Raw genomic sequence first — 20,931 nt, forward strand, 5'->3', positions numbered from 1 at the left:
GGATGTAGCACAAAGGGTGTGATTAAAAGGTTAATTTAACGGAGTGTGGTGGTAAACAATCAATGTTATCTGTAACTGGCCCACTACAATGTGAGACACCTCAGAAGGGTAAACTGTGGCTCCCATGTTTTCCAACAAGATCCTTCTCCAGTTTTTCTGCTAATGTTTTCATTTCATAATTTTCATCATCCTTTGTGTTCCTACTTTTCTCCCTTTGTTTGTTTGTATTACCGTGGTTGAATTAAGAGTTTTGAAGAATTCAAAGATAAGTCTCTGTCTTCCAATCAATGAGATGAGATTCAAAATCGTGTCAAGACATTTTACAGGATAATGTCAGGGTAGCAGTCCATCACCAGAAGTTTAATGGAAGTTGGGTGATGCCACAAGCCAGTGACCCAAAATACATGAGCAAATACTTTAAACAGAAGAAAATTCATGTTTTGGCATCACTAAGTCAGAGTCCAGACCTTAACTCAATTGAGATGTGGCATGACCTGAAGAGGGCTGTTCATGCAAGAATTCTGAGAAATATCAATGAATTGAAGGAGTTTTGTAAGGAGCAATGGTCTAAAATTCCTTCTAACCATTGTACAAGTCTGATCAACAGCTATAGGAAACATTTGGTGGAGATTATTGCTGCTAAAGAGGTCCTACCAGTTATTAGATTCACATAGTATTTCCAGCCTGAACTGTGAATGTTTAGACGATGTGTTCAATAAAGGTATGAAAAGTACAACTGATTGTGTGTGCTTAGATTAAGCAGAATGTGTTTGTCTATTATTGTGACTTAAAATAAGATGAAGATTACATTTAATGGGTGCAAAAATCCAGGTAATTCCAAAGGGTTCACACTTTTTCTTGCAACTGTATATAAAGGATTTCCACAAGGGTCAGTATTGGATCTGCTCCTGTTTACTATTTATATAAATAATATCCCATCTGCAGTCAGATTTCCAGGCTTTACAGTTAGCTCTCACTGATATTAAATTAGTACTAAATGCAGACAAGACAAATATATGCTATTCACTAGAATATAGATTCAGGCATTAAGGCCTTAAATGGGTCTCAGATTGTAAGGGTATCATCTTATAAATACTTTGGTTTTTAGGTGGATGATAAACGGTCATTCAAATCACATATTGAGGAGCTTCCTAAATAATTTAAACTTAAGCTAGGTTTATTCTAAAGAAACAAGCCACATGTCTCACAAACTCATAAAATGTGAATTGTTCAGTCAACCTTCATGTCAGTTTTGGACTATGGTGATGTTATTTACATTGAAGTCACTAGATGCATTGTATCATAGTGCCTTAAGATTCATTAGTGGAGATAAATGTTTGATGCATCATTGCAACTTGAATCAGAATGTTGCCTGGTTGTCCCTCACAGACGAGAGAAATTATCACTGCCTGCTTTTTATTTACAAGGCCTTGTTATGGAAACTTCAATCTCATCTTTCATCACTACTACAGTTCAGCATGAGAGCCAACCATGCAAGATCCCAAAAATGGCTCACCTAGCCATTTTTGTACGTTGAAAATGTGTTTTTGTTGATATAATGTATACTATACCAGATAGAAACGTGCACATCGGTATATTTACAATTATAATGAAAAGAAGAATCCCTAGTAGGGATAATTTCACGGATTAGCAGTGTCCCACCAGATAAATTTTCTAGTCACAACATAAGACTGTTACTTTTACGCGTGCAAGACAGGTTATTCGTGGCGCGCTGCCAATTCGTTTGGACCTCTGACTGATCTGATCTGCTTGCATGCAGATGCGAGAGCGCGCATGTTACTGTCATAGGAAATGTGGTCGGAGAGTGGAACCCACTGGTGGAACCCCACAAGTGGCAAAAATCTGACTGACTCAAAAGGGACGGAGTGATAAAAAAAGGATATAAGATACAAACCACTGAACTCGACAAATGAATAAACAAGACTCGATTTCGTAAATAGCAGTGATGGATAGATAGATTACAGCCAGCTAGTTAACCAGCTAGCGAACGATGCGAATTCGAAATGTAGCCAGCCAGTTAGCTAGCAAGCTACCCGGCTAGTTTGCTAGTAGGAGAATAACATTTTCCAGCTTCCCTGTCTTCACTACCCATCACATTTTCTCTTCGCTCTGTTCTTTTCATTCCGCCTCATCTGGAGCAGCCGTGGTATGCTGGTTTGAGCTTGTGATGGAGGGCCCGATGGAGTAACATTCACCGGCTACCGGCCGAAGCAGCACCCTTGTGCATTTGTGCCTGTGGGTGAGTATGATACTAGAGCCGGACGAAGTAGTAAGGGAAGGCCGGGCACTGGCATGAGGGCCTAGTGGGAACGGAGTGGATCAGTAAAGTTGGTCGTACTGTATATTTTCTGTTTTTGAATGAGTGGCATAGATGATGATGACAAATAAGTTATGTAGCCAATTAGGAGTAGTGTAGAAGGATGTGAAAGTGTGATGGCAACATTACCTTGCTAACGCCAAATTACGTGCATAAACGTATGGATAGCTAGGTTGCTAGCTACATTGTTGCTAGCGGAGCTCAATGACAGACCGTAAACATTGGTGCGGTGTCAGATTATTGGCTAGCTCGGTAGCTAGGCTGAATTTAACTAGCGTAGTTGGGTAGTGCCAATCGTTATTGATCGCTACTATTTTTATTTACAAAGTAATGACCGCGGGACAGTGAACCAAGTATTTCCCTGACTGTCGTGTTCTGAAACGGAAAATTTATCAAATTTTGCAGCAAGGATTAAGTGTCAAAATTACAGTATTGGAACATACACGGTAGCTTTAGAAGCCGATTAGTGGCCTGAGCCAGCTCCGATATTTTCTTAGCCATTGCCCATCCGACTCAAAGTTACAGTATACCTCACCTGAAAGCTTAGTCTAATTATCAGTACCAGCATCGAAAAAGTCTAAATTAAGTCATTATTAACCCTTAAATGCTGAAAGTACGGCACAACAAACATAATTTAAATATCGTTACTAATATGGCCAGTTTTGCTACAAGTTGCACTACAATGTTGTAGTACACCATCCATTTCAAGACACCAGTCCCATGTACGGTTTCATAAAGTATTTTTTACATTTTTTGCTGTTTTGCTCTGATTATTTTGGAGTGCTTCTCTACAGGTCAGGGCGTATGAAGTTAAATTGATTTCATTTGTTTAATAAGTAATGACTGAAATTATCCTATCGATCAGTAGAAAGATTATGATAAGGCTGCACCGCTCTTTGAAGGACTTGAACCTTTAATCTATGGAATGTCACACATAAGTAACATGCATGTAGTTAAACTGTCACACATAACACATATGTAGTTGAAATGTATTCAACTTGCTGAATAATATTCTTTATGAAAATAATGTAGTAACCTTCTCCTTCTCTTACTCTCCCCTTGCTTCCTACATAGGCAGTGGCTGCAAGAAACAGTCATGGCTGAAGTCTCTACCCTTACTCCCTCTCCCCCAGGTTTGGGTGATGCCCATATAAATTCATCCTTATCTAATTCATCAGATCTTCAGCCTCCTCCAGTGACCCCCTCAGACCACCCCAAATATACCCCTGTCCCAAAGTCTGGCTTGTATGGCGACCCTCCATTGTTGGCATCCCCTGCAAATGAAACTGAACTTCAGTCAAATGGGAAAAGGTTTTCATCAGTGTCACCTAATTCTACCCCTCAGGAATCGGTTTTGGAAGGTTTAGTCACCTCACCCGCTGAATGCTCTGAAGCACAGAAAGAACAGCCTGTGAGAGAAGACATGGCTGCAGGAGTGTTGTCACCCTCAGTCCTAGGGCAGGAAGCACAATGCACACAGGAGGGGGCGTTAGTAATGACCTTCTGTCAGCCAGATGGGTCAGCTGCAGATAGGCAGGGGGTGGGCGAACAGCACAGCCCTTTCCCCAGTGTTAATCCTCCCCCTAATCTCTACCCAGATGTTGAAGTGAACCAGAACTTTTGTCCTATTGGTCAACCCCAGCCCCTGTGCCCTCCAGCAGCATCAACAGCTCTCCATCCCTCCTTGCTCCCCTCAGACAGTACCTCAAATGCAACTGCAGCCTCAGCAATTGCAAAAGATTCCCCAGAAACAAAATTGGATGATAACCTGAAGCAAAACCCTGACTCTCAAAACAATTCCTCCCCAAAACGGGACCCCCCAAGCAGCCCAAAAAATCTTGAGCCCCCAGTAACCCCCAAGATACAGCATTTTCCCCCAGTTCCAAGCATCCAGGAGTCTCCTGCAACTCTCTCCTTGCCCAATCCGCACCAGAAGCCAGCACCGGACACCCTGAGCTACCTTGAGTCCGCCAGCCTAATGTCAGGGACGCTGGAGTCCCTGTCAGGGCTGGGGGAAGATTGCAGCTCCCTGGGCTCGGACTCCGAAGTCAGCGGACTTGTGTTCAGGCGAACCGACAAGTATGGCTTCCTGGGGGGCTCGCAGTACAGCGAGGGCAGGTGAGCTGGACATGGCATTGGAAATGTTACCGTTACACCAAAACTGGACAGTAACACCAGTTGCCATTAGGAGTAGTGGTAGGATAGGAATGAGAGAACATGTAAATGCTAGAAGGAAAGTAGGGACTTGGTGATGATTTTCAGACATGAATTGGATGCTACAGTATATTGTAAGGGGCAACACCACTACACCAAGCATAATGGATAGGCAGGTGAAAATGATAGAATTACCTTAATGTAGGCTCAAACTATGCAGGTTTATACATTAAACTGGACAAGCATGTTATATTTTTGGCAGACTGGAAGAACAAATATTACAATATTGGTTTATACCCGTTATCATTGATACGGTTTTTCACTTCCTTTGACTCCCTCTCAGTACCTCTTTTCTGCTAAAACAGTGCAGCATGGGTCAGGAGATGAGTTACTACCAGTGCATGAACATGAGAAATATATATCGCATTTGAGAGCTACAAGTGGGTACCTTTTTGTTTTTCTTAAATGCAAGATGTCCTCAAACTCACTACCTATTGATTCGGAACCCACGTCCACTCCTCTGTCAAATCTCTTATATGTTGCTTTGGAAGACCTATTGATGCATAAAAGATAATCATATGCTGATTTACGAGCATCGCATAGATATGTTATTGGGGCAGTCGGTCCGCCTGAGAGGCGGATTGGTCTCACCTGCACCGGCTGGTGGAGAGAGCACACGCACCTGGGCTGCGTTAGCTAATCAGCCCAGGTGCTTAAAGGTGTGCTGCTCTCCAAAGTTCGGGGCTGAGACCGGGAGCTAACACCGAGAGCGCAATTATGATTTTCGTTTTGTTTTATTTTGAGCACTGGAAAAAGAAAGCAATCCTCAGCTGGGATGCTGGGGGAGCTGCACCTGGCCAGGAAAGCGGGTCAGCTACAGAGCAGGCGAACTGAAAAGTTGCTGCTCTGTTTTACTTTCTTTTGTCTTTGTTATTTTAGCTTATTGTTTTAGTTCATTGTTTTTGCCTGTAACCCGTGTGGGGGAAGGGTGAAGTGGTTTGTTTATTTGATTTTGTGTGTGTGTGTGTGCGCTTTCTCTCTTCATGCGACAGAAACGGTGTTCCCCGGTACTGTCGCATTCTCCCTGCCTGGGGTGTCACATTGGCGTGCGACAGTTATATTAGTATGTGTTCATGACCATGTCGCTCAGAGACCTTAGGCTCTGACTCATCACTGAGTGCTACTCCAGTCATTTGCTCACTGTATCGTGCATCAACATGGCTGCTCTCAGGTTACCTCATTACAGTCATTTCCCATCCATCCATCACAGTTGTAATTAAGCGCTCCACCTAACACACATTTGTCTATGTGCCCGTGTGTCAACTGTATTGAGTGTGATGCACAGCGTAATATTCACTGCAGTGGAGTTCAGTTTGTAAACTTAATCATGAGTCACATGAGAATCCCATTTTAAAACCAAGCTCTTTGGGGTTCTGTTTTCGCCAAGTACTGTATTATTTACCAAGTTGGTTAAGAGGGGAGTGTTTTATTTACATGCCTGTTCTTGAATTGCATTGTGCAAGTTCTTTCACCTCTGATCTGTAGGTGGAGTAGGCTCTTGAGTTCTGAGAGATTTCTCCCAAACCATTTGCTGTAGTAAAGATTTCTATCATACCAAGCTGTAGTAGGACAGAAGTAACATGGCAAATGCTGGGGCAGTGTGAAATGCACTGCTTTTCATGATTATTTTCTTATTTATAATTGACTTTGGAGTGAAGCCCACTGCTTCACTCTACTGTGTGATGTGTGGCTGCACACTGTTGATACATTGTTTCGCTATTGTACTGACCTTCACTGTTTCATTGATACTGAACAGTATACAGTAGAACTTCTACTATCTAGCATTCTACTTTCTGGAATGGTCTACTTCCCAGAAATGTTGTTTTTTTTGGTCCGTACATTTTTGCAATTGAACTATGTGATCAGCCAACACAGACCTCTCCAACAGACTCACAGGTGAGGGAATAATTAGTAATATGTAAAATAGAATAAACAAAAAATCTAAAATACATCCTGGCGTGTATCTTCAGACATCCCGTGCTTAAACCAATACGGCACTAGGATAACACTGAATGGAGACCTGCGTTATGATACCTTTTAGAAGCCTGCATGGGCATAATTTTTTTTTTTTCACCCTCTGCAGCTTTTCTTGCCAAACCCGCCCACTCCCGCAGCTGTCCTTGCCCAACCCAACCGCATCCGCAACTTTTATTGCCCAACCCAACCGCATCCGCAACTTTTCTTGCCCAACCCAACCGCATCCGCAACATTTCTTCCCCAACCCAACTGCATCCGCAACTTTTCTTGCCCAACTGCCCATGCCCACCAGCCCTTTTTCTGAAACCCATGCATGCCCGCATGCATATGGGCAGATATTGGCAAATCAAGCTACAGATATATGTAGGCTGTCAATGACACTCGGTTAATTGATAGGTGTGTGGGCATGTGAAGGATGAGTGAGGTAGCATGACCCCTGTCCTGATTTACTGTAGGTAGCCTAATATATTAAATTTGATAATTATGACTGGATGTTTGTCATGGAAGTTGTGGTTGTCACGGAATCCGTAATGTTTGCCTCTTTTTTTGGGCAGTTCTGTGACTTTCCCCATTTTTCCCATTTCTGTTATTTCCTTGTTTTTAGTGCATGTAATTTACATGTAGTTGTTCCTAGTGGCAATCGCCCACTGATTTGTGTTGGAAACATCAAAAACTTGTTATTGTTGTAGTAGCACAAGTTATTTCAATCATTTCCGGCTGCGCAGGATATCTATTAATTAATTTAATATATTGAAGTGCCCCTCCAGATGTATTTTAAAACAGCAAATTACTAAGCTACTGAATAATAAACTACTGAAAATGGCTTAGTAGCATCTCTACACCTTTACCCTCATTGAGAATGCCAGAATTTATAAATATGCAAACTGGAAACTTGAAGGCAAAATCAATTTCTTTGTGAGACCCATTGGTCTCTGCATGAGGTTCTGGAAGCAGTGATCTGTAAAATGTGTGCTACAAACATGGTTTCCCTCTGTGATATCAGGTACATCCATGCAATTTTAATGAACAAATTCCACCCATTTTTGTTTTAGAATGAGCTCCTTTGGTAATGAGTGGAATAAAGATCCTACCTCAGGACTGCTTCCTAAATCTGCACAGTCCGCCATGTTCTGCAACACACCATCACAACAATGTCACTACACACAACTAGTCAGCTTTCTGTGTGCCAAGGTTTCAGTTTGCCACATCGCTCTCCTGCTGTCATGGTTCAGAGTGGACCATGATAGGTTCAACATATTTGTGACATCACAAATTTTGCTTGTACGTGCGTGTTTCCAACTCCGATGTTCAGCCAGCTGGAGGGGCCTTAGAGCAATAAAACAGTAAATCAGCTTTGAAAAACAAAAATATTGTGCTAATATGGCTCCTGTGCTATCTTTGTGGTGTGCTCTTCTAGCAGAATTTTATGCTTTCCAGCACCTCTGATTCTCCGAGGGTGCTGCATAGTAGAGGTGCTCCTGTAAAATCTGCTTGCATGGTTTACACTAAACCTCTCTCCCTCTGCATACCAGTGAAAGAAGTGATGCCAGAGTGGATGTTGCAAGACAGAGAGAGATGAAATGGCTAGACATGTTCAACCACTGGGATAAATGGGTCTTGCATCGCTTCCAAAAGGTATTTTTTTCGCTGTGTGTTTTTCTGGATATCTTTCCAATAATGTCAGAATGTGTTATGTGGACAAAATCTGTTATTTCTGAAATGGCTTATACCAAGTTGAGAACAGTGGCAAAGACGAACATATGCATGCAACACAAAAACACTAAATTAGCTGACCGCAGTGTTACAGTGTCATTCAGTTTGAAGGGCTTACACCCTTGTTATAACTGCTGTGAAGTAATATTGAGGTTAAGAAGTAAGGATAGTGCTATGTTATTTCAACCAGGATTTTGTCAAATTATGGAACATTCACTGTATGGGCAGACCGTGGTCTAGCATAAGATCATTTTCACCATTCTGGAAGTTATCTTCAGTCTATGTTTGTACATTTGCATGTCTGTGTTAATACCGTCACGGGTTTCTGTCTCGTCAGTTTTGTGAACCTATTCAATTAAACAGAACAATTGTGGTGTCTGGATTTCTACTGAAAGGAAAACGTTGGTCCGTGTGTTTCTGTGGGCCATTACCACCAGTCTGCGTTTGTGTGTCCCTCAGGTGAAGTTACGCTGCAGGAAGGGGATCCCCTCCTCTCTCAGGGCGAAGGCCTGGCAGCTGCTGTCTAACAGCAAGGAGCTCCTAGACTCCAACCCTGGCAAGTTTGAGGTACCTGAGCTTGCAGACAAATTCTGCCTTTACATTTAGGCCGACAAATGCGAAACTGAATGCAAGTCAGGATAGGTACATTGAGAATCAATTATGTAAAAGAAAAATAATTCTGAACAGCTCGTTTAATAAACCACGTTATTAACATTAAACAGCACAGACTGAACCTCTAGCCAACACACCTGACAGAGGAGGTATGCAGTAACCCGGTGTGCAGTGAGATGTGCTCTGTGGTGTGTAGGTTTGGCCACAGAAGGGCCGCACTGTAATCCTGTTATCAGGGCTGTAAGCTCGGCTTTCTGCACCCTGCCTCTCGTCTGCATGGAGCTCAGACAGAATGCAGCTGAATCAGTGTGATGTCATATCAGTCATTTTACAATCCATATTTAAGGATTGAAGTTTGTATCTGTAAACATATAAGCTTGTAGATATACTTGTGTGGCTTTATTGCTCTGGTTTGGTATATTGTCCATTTTGTTTGTTGTTTGCAATTGCATGAGAGTTGGTTTGGCATCTTGCCCAAATGTGTATATGTATACAGTATGTACGTTGTATATACTGTAGCTATTTAACTTTTCTTCCCTTTTGTTCGTCCTCTTTTCTTGGTTCAGTGCAGATCTTGTAATCCCCAGAATGTCAGATTGCAAAGTGGTACATGCATTGTAGTGGCATTGTTGTAGATTTGATTGATTGATTGGTTTCTCATTGACTGATTGCAATGGTTGTAAGTTTAAACTAATTGATTGATTGTGATCATTTCTAATGGACTCTTTGTAAGGGGACTGACGTGATGCACCTCTGTATGTTCACCTGTATATATACACCATTTGAGTCGTTCTATACTATGAGGAGCGACGAACCTGATGAAGCGACAGCGAAACACTGAGTATGCAGTTCAAGAAATACCGGCTGTTGCTGGCTTTCATGTTTAATTTGTATCTTGCCGAACCAGCACCTCTTTTTTTCACATGTTTATGTATCTGTTTCAGGAGCTGGAGAGGGAACAGGGAGACCACAAGTGGCTGGACATAATAGAGAAGGACCTGCACAGACAGTTCCCCTTCCATGAGATGTTTGCTGCTCGCGGTGGCCACGGGTAATTAGCCAGCGCAGTATCACCCACAGCGCGTAATGGTCTCCCGTCATTGGGCGCAATGTGCAGAACCCTGCCGCTACGCCTCAAACAGCACTGACCCCCTGTTTGTCCGTCTCAGTCAGCAGGACCTGTATCGCATACTGAAGGCCTACACCGTGTACAGACCTGAGGAGGGCTACTGCCAGGCCCAGGCCCCCGTGGCTGCGGTGCTGCTCATGCACATGCCCGCAGAGGTGAGCGGGGGGGGGCGGGCCGCTTTCATCACGCCCGAATGTGATTGGTGCTCTGCTAGAACGCGTTCCTCCATGCGCGCTGACTTGTGTCCTGTGTCTTTCTTCATCTGCTAGCAAGCCTTCTGGTGTCTGGTACAAATCTGTGAGAAGTACCTGCCTGGATACTACAGCGCTGGTCTGGTGAGGACATGCACTCCCTCCCTCTCTGCTCATTCAGCACGAATGCTGGAACCACACTGGTGGCTCTGTCCCAGTCATTGAAAAGCACTACAGGAACTTGGTTTAACGGACTGGGAGATTGTCTTTGAGCTCGTAGCGCTCATCTCTTTCTTATCTTTCTTGAAGGAAGCTATCCAGCTGGACGGGGAGATCTTCTTCTCCCTCCTGCGGCGCGTCTGCCCCATGGCCTACCGCCACCTGAAGAAGTTCAAGATCGACCCGATCCTGTACATGACGGAGTGGTTCATGTGCATCTTCTCCCGCAGCCTGCCCTGGGCCTGCGTGCTCCGCGTCTGGGACATGTTCTTCTGTGAAGGTGGGGAGGGTTTTTATTTTATTTTATTTTTTGCTGCACATTACATTCATAATGCCTTTGTGAGTAAATATATATTCGTATATGTGGGCTGTAACAATTAACTTATTAACATGTTTATTAGAGCCATTAATCAACTAATGCTTTATCCCAACAGTTATTTAAAGACTGTGAAATAAAGACTGTTAAAGACTGTATTTTGCATATTAAATGCATAATGTGTTGACCATAGAGCAATACAGGCACCAAATAGACTTTAAAAAGGCAATATAAAATTTGTTTTCCAAACAACAGTTCGTTGGAGCAACATCACACCACGTGTAGTATTTACATATTGACATTGACAAGGTAAAATTCAACCTTGCAGATATAGCACCTGGCCTGAAGATCTCTGTGTTTGGTTATGAGCAGGCTCATAATGCAGGGAGGAGGCCAGTTATTCTCAGTGATTCACTGAGTCAGTATTGGGTGGAGGTAAATTCAGTGCTGGTATTTCCAGGAGGTAACTTTTTTGGAAAAATGAATCACTTTATAAGATGAAAGGAGGGTTCAGGTGTGCTAACTTGGGCTACAGAATTTCTTTCAGTAATGCTTATTCAAAGGAGATTTGGTTAATTAATCAAAAAGCCTGTGCAAGGCCTTGTTTCATATTGGATGGAACTTTATGGAAGATGCAGCTGAAATTTTTTTTAATGCTTTGAAATACCAAAAGTTATTAAGACAAAGCAAAATATCAAAAAATGTCAAAATTGGCATATGGAACCAAAATCATTGTTTTTGGCGGTGTTGTCTCCCCTTAAACTGCTTTAGAATGCTGGAGTTTGTAACACATTGATTTTAGAACTGTTAAAAGGCCCAGGTGTCCTTTTACTGAGAAATAGCTTGTTGCGAGGTAAAAAAAAAAAAAAACCTGGACTGGAAGAAAAAAACCTGGACTGGAAGAAAGAAAACCTGGACTGGAAGAAAAAAAACTGGACTGGAAGAAAAAAAAACCTGGACTGGAATTTAAAAAAAAATTGGACTGGAAGAAAAAAAAACCTGGACTGGAAGAAAAAAACCTGGACTGGAAGAAAAAAAAACCTGGACTGGAATTTAAAAAAAACTGGACTGGAAGAAAAAAAAACCTGGACTGGAAGAAAAAAAAACCTGGACTGGAATTTTAAAAAACTGAACTGGAAGAAAAAAAACCTGGACTGGAATTTAAAAAAAACTGGACTGGAAGGGGAAAAAAACTGGACTGGAATTAACAAAAACTGGACTGCAAGAAAAAAAACCTGGACTGGAAGAAAAAAAACTGGACTGGAAGAAAAAAAACTCGGACTGGAAAAAAAACTGGACTGGAAGAAAAATAAACCTAGACTTGATGAAAAAAATACAGAGCTCCCTAAGGGTCATGGTGGGGATTTTTTTTTGAGCTACTTTGCGTTCCCTCGCAAAGCTTTTGCATTACCTCGCAACGTTTGACATTCACAACAGTTACACGCGGGCTACCTTTCCGTGCAACTCTGGTAATTCATCTTGCCCTGGCTCTACATTTTGGACGGTGCAGTGGCATGCGCCCTTTTGTAATGTCTAATGTTGATATAAACAGAATGTCATTGCTTGCAGTGATTTGTTAATGCCGTTTTGTTAACGGTGTTATGTAGGCTAAGGAATAAACACGACGGGCTGTCCCGTTATCGGAAATTATACAACGGCTTGGCTGAATACTCGATTCTGATTGGTCCAAGGGTGGGTGTTATTTCCCAGTAAAGGGACACCTCGGCCTTTTAACAGTTCTAAAATCAATGCGCTACAAAATCCAGCATTCTAGAGCAGTTTAAACAGCAACATTATTCTTTCGCTTTTGAATTGTTGTTCCATCCCCTCCCCTTTACAATATCCAATTTCACAATTTATGGCAACGTTGAATTACATTTCTAGTTACTGTTGCTAGTTTTATTTACGCATCTTGCAAATCGGAATCGTCCCTTATTTGGACAATAGAATAGGCGTTGATTTAATTAATGGCTACGGGACACATTTTTGTGAACGATTGTGTTTATAGTGACCGCTGTTTTGAAGACAATTCAGTAGTCATCTAGCTAGCTAGCTAGCCGGGACAGCAAGCATGCCATGAGACCATTCTGACCTAAAACCAAAAATCTTAATATAGGCTAGGTAACAAGTGAGGCCAAAGCTATTGTAGCGTGACAACGTTCTATCAGGGAGCTGCTCGTAGGCAGTTCGCAACTCAATGAAACTCTATTGAACAAACTAGGAAGTAAGACCATCCTCAGATTCAGACTTCGCCATAGCAAACAGCAGAGAAGCCCATAGACATATATATATATATATATATATATATATATGTATATATATGGAGAAGCCCCCCTGTAGCCTACAGCATCGCTGGTTCGCTCAGGGTAACACATAGCTATTTATATTTATTCCAACGCCTATTTTTTTTAAACTAAACTAAAAGCAACAAACACAATTCAGCTAGCACAAGAACACATATTTACACACGATAATTTACGTATTTACAATTTACAGTCCCACACAAACTATTTACAAAAATCTGCGCGTCGTGCATTCTGGAGCTGCCGGCGCAGCCTGCCGGAACAGCCATATGGTTCTGCTGCACTGAGCATGGTAGTCTAACCGTGCCGGAAATATCGTGCTGGGCACGGTTTGTAAGCGTTCCGTGACAAACCGTTTCCAGGTGGAAACACCATTGGAACCGTTCCTCTTCGTGCTCAGAACCGTTCGGCCCTACGGTGGAAAAGGGGCTTATGGGAACAGCCCCCGGACGTCACACTATCATTAAGCTAGCTGGTATTCAAACCCCGTTTCAGAGGGTTTTCCAATAACGGGACAGCTCGGAGAGGTTTATTCCGCTTGTACAACGGGTTACCAACAATGACTATAGCTATATGGCTACTTTTATATGTATTGATTTTTATAGATTTAATCAGCTGAAAGTGAAATATTCTTCCGCGGGCATTTGGGCATATCATTGTACCGTTGTCAAGCAAAACACTGGTTGGTAGTTCTATTTGCACCGTCGTTAAGCAAAAACCTCTGATCGTTAATTCCATGAAAACAATGATTCTATCAAGAAAAAATAGTTCCTTCTTGTTTAGTTTATACCATGCATACCATACATTTTTTGTCATTACATTATTTAATAAAACTGCATGAAACCATAAGTCAATCAAATTCATCTCCCTAGCACTGTCTTGCTTTTTAAATGGTGTGGTCATGCAGTGTAGACATAACGTCTTTCTAAGACCCTCTGAAACGGGTTTTGAATGCCAGCTCGCTTTATGATAGCTGCTATGTGCTGGAGTTCCAGATTTTCTCTCTCTCTCTCCGAATAATAATGAGCAACTTCGGGTAGAAGGAATATCTGTTTCCATTGCATTATTCGTGCTTTCCCAAATACAGTATTCAGATTTGGATACATCCCTAGTGCATATAGGTGCAACTGTACAAGAAATGTTAACTAAATGTAATGTGACAGGTTGTAGTAGCCAACATGATTTGTTAAAATTTCAGAAAGATCAGTTTAACATTTATTACGTAAGCACAGTAATATTAGTTCTGCATTGGTATTGGCCAATAATGTCTTATTGATTGATTGGTTTTGGCCAGTTAACTCAGTTCTAATTTATCATTATTACCACTGAGATTTTCTATTGGATTGACCGGCATATGCAGGGATACTCTTTGTGCATTCGAATTCTTCACTTGATATTCTGTGACTGATAATAAAGGGCAAGCTCACTGTACACGGTTGCACTTTGTGGCCGGTTACTGGGGTTTTTATATTGCAAACTGCAGCCAAACTTTTGCACGCTTCTGTTGAATCTCACTGCACGGCAATATATTTGGATGAGTGCTTACCATCTAAGCGTGAGATTGCAAGCAGGTTAACTAAAAAAATGTTTAAAATGTTAATAAAGAATACACTGTGTTCACATGATAGGATCAGCAAATTGATGTCTGATTGTCTTACTAGTTCATTCAATTAAGAGGAGAAAAATGTTTTCATTCAATTAAAAGGAAAAAAGTAACTTTTTAAATGGTTGACAGCCCCATGTATGGTCTTTCCTCTGCCTCAGGGGTGAAGGTGGTGTTCCGGGTGGGGCTGGTGCTGCTGAAGCAGATGCTGGGCTCAGTGGAGAAGCTGCGGGAGCTGCAGGGGATGTACGAGACCATGGAGCGACTCCGGAACATTCCGCTGGAAAGCCTGCGGGAGGACCTACTGGTGCAGGAGGTACGTCAGCCGCAGACAGTGTGACAGTCGCCCCAGAGACGCAGTTCAGCATTTTTCAACAATGATAGGCAGAGTGACTCAAGCAGAACGGTTTGCTTTCGGAGATTTCCCAGATGACCGCGGAACCTCAGTACTGGAGTATTAATACGTGGTGCTTGCAGGACTGTGTTGATACATGACCGTGTCAGGGCCGTAACCAGACCAAAAGGTTTATGGTCATCAGACGGACAGGTCACGTGATGAACATTGACCGTAGTACTGTGTTGATTTGTGAACATGTGACTGAAGTGCTGTGTGCATCAGAATTTGAGATTTAATGCTCGACTGCAGTTCTTGACTGCTGACTGTGCCCTGCCTGCAGGTGGTGTCTCTGGGGGTGACGGAGGCCATTATCGAGCGGGAGAGCAGCATCCAGGTGCAGAAGTGGAGGGAGTCCCGGGGGGAGCTCACCCACCAGCCTGGCCGCAGGCTGCACGGTACGCGGGCGATCCACGAGCTGAAGCTCCGCTCCTCCTCCTCCTCCTCCTCCTCCTTCTCCGTCTCGAGACGGGGCAGCTTCTCTTTTCTGGGGGGCGCTGCCCCGTCTCCAGGGCCCCTCAGGGCTTCCTCCAGCCTCCTCTCGCTCCCGGGCTTCCGTAGGTCCAAGGCGGGCAGCTTCCGATCGCAGTCCAAGAAGGGCTCTTTCTCCGGCAGCTCCACGTCGGAACCGGCACCGGCGCAGGGTCCGCAGGGTCCGCAGGGGCCACAGGGTCCGCAGGGGCCACAGGGGCCACAGGGGCCACAGGGGCCGGGCTCTGCTGCGAGCTCCGAGTCCTGCTCCGCTCAGGACCCCGCCCCCGGCCCCGCGCCGAGCCCGGCCGCTCCTCCACCGAGGGGCGAGGCCGCTACCTCAGCGCAGGGTCCGAACCCGCCGCGAAACCCGGCTCCAGCCCGCGCCGTCTCCCCCTCCCCCGCCGCCACGCCCAAACCGCGCGATCCCGGCAAGCCTCCGCCAGCCAGTGCCGCCCCAGGGCCTGCCGTCCGGGCCAGGGAGGTGGGAACAGACAGAGGAGGAGAGGAAGAGGGGAGGAAACAGAAGAAGAGCAAGGAAGAGAAGAAGAAAGAGAAGGAGGAGGAGAAGCGGAGAGCTCGGGAACAAAGGGAGAGAGAGAAGGCGGAAAAGGAGAGGCAGAAGAAGGAGAAGAAGAAGGAGAAAGGAGGGAAGAAAGGTCGAGACGGGGCTGAGACAGAAGGGAAGAGCGGAGCCAAGACTCCAAGAGATGCTAATTGAGCTGGCAGCGGAGCAGAGCTCATCTCCTCATTGACACACAATGAGAAGGGAGAAGAATGAAAGGGCATTATAATGCTGCTTGCACTTCCCATGAAGGTCAGCATTCGTATTGATTTCACATACAAGCTAACATTGGTAACATTTTAACTTGCGTACCCTTATAGCCAATGTCCTATATTTACCTCCCCTTTAGAAACGTATGACCCCACATTCAGGTGGGTGAGATTATTTGTTTAGTCCTTATTAGCCCTGAAAAAGAACTGACTGATTTCTTGGCTTGGCTGGTGCTTTTAGCTGCATGAAGGGCAAGTATTGTGCAACAGCTGACAGATTAGACTGAAAGTCTAAATAGTACACCCATTTATGGGAAATGTTTGGGTACCGTATGCCCTCTACCCCGTATTTCAAGCCTGCCCGTAACTAGGTCTTCTAACTGGAATGCCTTGGCAATTTCATAGAAAAGTATTGCACACAAGCACATAACCCGAAATAGTCATTAATGATGATTATAGTATTGGTTGTTTTGAAAGATGTATTTATTTTGTATTATGTATGAGTGTTTATTATGTTGTTTGGTTTGACTGTTCTCCACCGTCATTTTCAGCATATTTATTTGGACATCCCTGTTTCCTAGCATTTTCAACAATGTGTGTGTGTGCGTGTATATGTGTGTGTGTGTGTGTGTTACTGTGCGCAGTACACTTTGTTGTTGCAAAAAACCACATGACTGCGAGACAGAGGTTATCAAGAGACGGGGTAAAACTGATTTTCATATTGGTGCAGGTACAGATTCATTCAGACTGCTGCTATCCTGAAGCTGTTTCTGAAGTTCAGCATTGTGTATTGTGAGCAGACAATATACGTTTTTTTTGTTTAACATTTTGAAGTCCGTTACGGTCACATTTTTTGCGTGTATTGTACATTAAATGACCAGGGAAATAAAAGGATCCCTGGGCTAAATTTGCATTATCACGTCTTACAGAACAAACTGACTAGAATGACTAGATTAACAAGCCAGTCTTGCTAACCAAGATGTCATAACTCCCCAATTGTTAAATGCAGAGCAGCTAAATTAACAGTGTTGTTACATGTATGATAATATGTATGAAGCAAACAGATCAAGGAACACAATGGCATCTTATCAGGCTATGAAGGATTTCCTTTTTTGTTATTTAAAAATTTTAATATCTTAATGTGATTTTAGCAGGGCTCTTTTTCAGACCATGAGAAGGCCTGCTGTGTGTCTCTGTCTATAGTTTCATGTGGCATAACCATGTCATTGGCACTAGCTGATCTAAGGTATTATGTATTCATATTTTTTAAAATGTTATTTATGTATACCTGGTTTACTGGAATATATACACGTGCATACACAAACACACAACACACTAACAAACACAGACACATTTGTTCATGGTTTCCCCCCTTTTCTACTGAATTTGTAATGCCCTTGCAAACTCTTGCTTCATTACACATTGCAGCCCCTGCAGTTGATTTGTGCTGACTCAAACCCATCCCCACTAGAGCCAGCACAGTCAGCTCTATTATCACCCTGCAGGATTGTTGGCTGTAGTACAGTGTGGTTTCGACACCAAACCATGGAGTTCATCCACGATGAGTCACCCAGCAGTCCTGAGGTCTTATATTTAATGTAGCAGAACATAGTCGGCATGCTTTAGCCCCCACAGCGCCCCAATAACAAATTACTCTCTCTTTATACAATCCGAAACAGTTCAGCAGCATTCGTAATGTAACAAGATTCTTCGAGATTCGGGTTCCCTGTCCTTTCCGAGTACAACCAGAAAGGGGCAGCGTCTATTTTAGTATACAGCTGTCACTGCTTCTGCAGCTGCAGGACTTGTAAGGAGGTATGAGAGTGAATGATCTCACACTGTGGTGCAGTTGAACCTGGCATTCAGGGATAACCTGTCCCAAGTACTATTAAAATACAAATAAGTAATGGGCCGGTGGGTGCCCTTTGGGTTTAGGCACCACACTGTGCTGCACGGATGAGCCCCATGGTTTCAGATGGAATCCAGACCGTGCCTGTGCCAGTACTGCGGCTTGCAGCCCCACAGGGCAATGCGCAAATGCTGATTGCGTTGCCAAGGGCACAAGAGGGCTCAAGTCGGTTAGGGACTCTGCATTCATTGCTATCTAGTGCCCCCTGCTGGCCCATAGTGCTCCCGTGGACTGCATATCAAAGCCATACATGAAATGTCTTCCTTCGAGTCAACCCTGTATGAGCTTAGCTGTGAGCTGTGGTGTGAAAAGAAACAGGCTGGTGACACTGTGTGTTTCAGAGGAGAACCGTTGGTGTCTGCACTCCTCCAAATCAGCAGTGGTGAACATGCATGAACACAGCTGCGGTTGTAAATAGCTAATTGGACATTTCATATTAGGGTGGGAATTGGACATGTTCAGCCCCACATTGGCCACCAATATTTAAAAATAAATAAATGCAAATAATTCACATAATAATAATATGAATCGGAACAAAATTGAGATAAAGGACTTTTACTGTTGAAAACGATTCCATTATGTTAAATAATGTTGACTAGGATTTTTATAGAGAGAGGACGCATGCTGACAGTATTCAGTTAAGATGCTTGTGTAGCCAATGGGGGAGAGATCCCGGAAGTTTGTTCCTGTTTAGCTGACACTCCGAAATGCTATTCCAAAAGCACATAATGTAATTGCTATGGGGGGAAAAGTGGAGAAAAACAAATTGCGCAATAGAAAAACATGTTTACTTTTCCAGAAAAATTGTTGTAATGTGGTTTTATTACATTGCTTCAGCTGAGAAACATCTCACATTGTTATTTTGCTGGTATAAAAGGGAGAGGACGAATATTAATCTATGTGATGTTCAAATGAGGTTATGTTCATATTTGTCATTTGGCTGTTGTTGGACTCTAATCCTAAGGAATGCATTGGGACATGCATTGCAAACCTAACCTCACAAATACATACTATTGTAACTAATGAATTAGTAACTTCTGACCGACTTCAGTCATTCACAAATGTTTGTACCATGTGCATTAGACACCATTTGATCACAAGATGCAGTTGATCAGTAGTGTTAGTTTGTTACTGTAATGCCAGGAGTAATAATATTCTGTACTGTTCATATAGTTCAAACTATGGGGAAAATGGAAGTTGTATGTCAAACAAACTTTGAAAATGGAAGTGTTTACTGTTTTAAAGTTCAGGCCGGTAAAGTTGTTCTAGTGCGTTCATTTTTTGGTGCTCTGCCCATCCACAGCTGCGTTGGCCACGCTCAGCTAACTGCATGTCACATGTTGTAGTAGTAGAGCTTCAGTGAATGTGCTGCACATTCGGTGCACATTTCCTGCCTGACATATGATTCTCACCCCTGCTGTAGGTCCTGTGTAGTCTTGTAAGTCCTCTGTCTGTAAATTGTGTAATTGCTCATCTACAACAACTGACAGTACACTTATTAGCCTAGCCATCTGCATCACGACTCCAAGCCTGGAGGTCCGATTTCTGGTCTTAATACCTCAAACTACATTGCCCAGTCAAACAGATTAATCAAGGATGGCACATGGCTGACTAGATAAGATGCATAATGCAGATTTTAAAGCAATAACAACAATGCCTAATTTATTATCCAAATTGTAAAATGCAGTATTAAAGCCATTAAAATTGTAGTCGGGAAGGCAAATGAGGGAGGAGGAATAGGAAAATTTTCAGGATTGACCAACTCCACCCTGTTCCCTTGAATTGTGATTACACAATCCACAAACCCAAATTTGTGATGACTATGCAAGCCATCCCCAGATGTGACATTTGCTCCCTTGCATGCGATCACCAGCAGAACTCCCTTTCACTGCCAGAGACCTCTGCACCCCCCTCTGCTTTGGGCAAGTCCGCCAACCCTTGGTCTTTAACGCCCCCAGTGGCTGAGGAGATTTGGGCCCAGTGAGTACGCAACACACACACAAAATTAAGTAGACGAAAGTGCGTGCACTCCGGCTGGATTTGTGGAAATGTGGCCTTTTTTGGCAACTGGAAATTTGAATGCAGCTGCAGCCTGATGTATGGCTGGCGTGAGGGCTTTGGTCTTTGAGTGAGGGGACAGCGCAAGCAGCTGGGAGATGCAGGCGAATCGGCACACTGGATGCCCTGTGCGGTCCTGCGGCTGAGGGACTGGAGCAGGCAGAGCGGGGACGGCGCGGACGTTAGCGCCTTGTACGCGGTTTGTCCCGTCTTCCTCTCGCACTCAACTTCTCGTTTTTCCTTTCGACGGTATTTCAAGAATTGGATGTTTTGTCATTGTTGGGTGTATGTTGGATTGTTTTAATGTTTACAAGAAGCTGTGATTTTTTTTTTTGTTCCGGAAACTAAAAAGAAATAAAATGTCATTCCTAAAAGTAAATACAATAAAAAAGCTTCAGGTGGCGTATTTAATTGTTGATATTGACAAAGTATCATGACAATGATAGAAACTAATAATAAATAATATATTGAGTTTCCTTGTTGTTGTGGGTTTTTGTTATTATAACAATGTAAATATAAATAAGAATAATACAGTAACTTCACTGAACAACTGTCTTCATGATTGTTTAAATTCAGTGCTCCTTCTCTTCATCGTCTTCGAACTGTAAACCCTGGTGCCTTTACATATTTTGTTAAGTGCTAGTTCCTGAACCTATCAATGTGTGAATGGGTTCGGTCTACATGGATGGGAACTACAGTCATAAATTGAC

The 20,931-nt window shown here is 43.2% G+C and overlaps 1 protein-coding gene across 2 annotated transcripts; it reads left to right on the forward strand.

The window, feature by feature from the left end:
- The first annotated feature begins 1,720 nt into the window (after positions 1-1,720).
- On the forward strand, positions 1,721-20,693 carry LOC118219809 (TBC1 domain family member 10A-like). Of its 2 annotated transcripts, none has more exons than XM_035403250.1 (10): positions 1,721-2,260; positions 3,417-4,456; positions 8,062-8,164; positions 8,702-8,809; positions 9,799-9,905; positions 10,024-10,138; positions 10,253-10,318; positions 10,484-10,673; positions 14,777-14,931; positions 15,293-20,693. In XM_035403250.1, the coding sequence occupies exons 2-10, from the start codon at positions 3,435-3,437 to the stop codon at positions 16,199-16,201; spliced, it is 2,775 nt and encodes a 924-aa protein (XP_035259141.1). In that variant the 5' UTR covers positions 1,721-2,260; positions 3,417-3,434; the 3' UTR covers positions 16,202-20,693. The 2 variants fall into 2 exon arrangements, with proteins under 2 accessions (XP_035259141.1, XP_035259140.1); XM_035403249.1 differs by having other exon boundaries at positions 1,722-2,260; positions 3,413-4,456.
- Positions 20,694-20,931: the final 238 nt, after the last annotated feature.

The sequence above is a fragment of the Anguilla anguilla genome, chromosome 2 (assembly GCF_013347855.1).
Source record: "Anguilla anguilla isolate fAngAng1 chromosome 2, fAngAng1.pri, whole genome shotgun sequence".
NCBI classification, from domain to species: Eukaryota; Metazoa; Chordata; class Actinopteri; order Anguilliformes; family Anguillidae; genus Anguilla; species Anguilla anguilla.

Bases quoted from the DNA above. Each gene is read 5' to 3' on its own strand.
- LOC118219809 (XM_035403250.1), top strand. From the start codon at position 3,435: ATGGCTGAAGTCTCTACCCTTACTCCCTCTCCCCCAGGTTTGGGTGAT. The intron at 4,457-8,061 runs GTGAGCTGGACA...TCTGCATACCAG, and splicing joins TCGCAGTACAGCGAGGGCAG to TGAAAGAAGTGATGCCAGAG. The intron at 8,810-9,798 runs GTACCTGAGCTT...TATCTGTTTCAG, and splicing joins CCAACCCTGGCAAGTTTGAG to GAGCTGGAGAGGGAACAGGG.